Source organism: Oryctolagus cuniculus, chromosome 9, assembly GCF_964237555.1.
Source record: "Oryctolagus cuniculus chromosome 9, mOryCun1.1, whole genome shotgun sequence".
Classification (NCBI taxonomy): domain Eukaryota; kingdom Metazoa; phylum Chordata; class Mammalia; order Lagomorpha; family Leporidae; genus Oryctolagus; species Oryctolagus cuniculus.
In genome coordinates this window covers 108,556,823-108,558,505 of record NC_091440.1, presented here as the reverse complement: position 1 = coordinate 108,558,505, position 1,683 = coordinate 108,556,823, and the positions used below count along the sequence as shown (strand labels likewise).

Sequence of the window (1,683 nt, the reverse complement as noted above, 5' to 3'; positions counted from 1 at the left end):
ATAAGATTATTTGACAACTTTGACATCTTATAGAAAGAGCTTAGAAAATGTATGAACAGATCCATACAGTGATCTATGGGTTTTGAAACCTCAAAGTTTAGGAATTCACTATGTCACCATGATTCTTTTAGGAAATATGCACTCATATTTTATTTTTTTCTTGGTCAGAATACAATTGCCAGAATAAAATGCGCTGATGGCTAAAGAGCAAAATGGAAAAGAAATGTCTTTATTTGCATGTGACCAAATGAGAATTCAGTATTTCCTTCATCATCAACTACAAAGACTTTCATCTACTAGTGTGCAAGGCTCAGAGCATCTGAGTGAAGCTCAGCTGAGCTGTCTGAGGTTCTACAAAAAATTTAAGGAAGAGAGATATGAATGATCCATTTGCAAAGTTGATATCTGCAGATTTTAAGGAGGGGATTTTAGTGAATTTTCAAGAATGAGGTATACATAGCCTTTGAATGGTTGCAAAAATATATTCTCAGAAGTGGTATTAGCCACTGTGGCATTCTCTGATGAACAATGGCTAGTGTTGTACTGACTGTATTTGCAGTGATTCTAAGTGTCGAATTCATCATTGGAAATGCAGGCAATGGATTCATAGCACTAGTGAACTCTCTTGACTGGGTCAAGGGAAGAAAGATCTCTGCAGCTGATCAACTCCTCACTGCTTTAGCAATCTCCAGAATTGGTCTGCTCTGGTATATATTCTTCAGTGGGCTACTTTCTGTGTTTTACCCAGCTTTACTTTTCACTGAAAATCTGACAAGAGTGAGTTATATGACCTGGATTGTGACAAATCATTTTAGCATGTGGCTTGCTACAAGCCTCAGTATCTTCTATTTTCTTAAGATAGCCAATTTTTCTAACTCTACTTTTCTCTTCCTTAAGTGGAGAGTTGAAAAAGTGATCTTAGTGACACTGTTTATGTCTGTGGTCCTCCTGATTTTTAATATTGCAATGACCAATACACATATTGATGTCTGGGTTGAAGTATATAGGGGAAACTTGAGTTATACTTTGAGCCACTATGCACACTTATTCAGGAAATTTTTGTGCATCGAAACGATATTTGTGATGATACCCTTCACCTTGTCACTAACAACTTTCCTCCTGCTCATTTACTCCCTGTGGAGGCATCTCAACAAGATGCAGCTCAATGCTACGGGATCCAGAGATACCAGCAGCACAGCTCACGTAAGAGGCTTGCAGACGGTGATCACCTTCCTTGCACTGTACACCATCTTCTTCCTGGCTCTCCTCCTACAAACATGGAACACCAATTTGCTGGAGAATCATCTGAGCTTCCTCGTTTGCCAGAGTCTTGAGATGTTTTATCCTTCAGGACACTCATGCTTCATGATTCTAGGAAACCGTAAGCTGAGACAGGCCTCTCTGTCGGTGCTGCGGTGGCTGAGTGCAAACGCAAAGATGCAGATCCCTAGTTTCCACCTACCATTTAGGTGATCATTTTGCATATTTTAGAGAAAAATTAGTTCATGCAGATTTCTGGTACATTATCTGTTCTCACTCCCCCAGTGTTCTTCTATTATTCGTCAATTTGTGAGTTTTAAAATAATATGATTGAAATAACAATATCAACGTGTATTCAAAATTAACAGAACATATACTGGTATGTATATATATGTATATATATAGAGAGAGAGAAACATTAAT

General features: G+C 38.1%; 1 protein-coding gene across 1 annotated transcript; it reads left to right on the top strand.

The window, feature by feature from the left end:
* The first annotated feature begins 528 nt into the window (after positions 1–528).
* Positions 529–1,473, top strand: LOC100348529 (taste receptor type 2 member 14-like). Its single transcript, XM_008249413.1, has one exon. It carries the CDS (start codon positions 529–531, stop codon positions 1,471–1,473), a length of 945 nt encoding a protein of 314 aa, XP_008247635.1.
* The last annotated feature ends 210 nt before the right edge of the window (positions 1,474–1,683 follow it).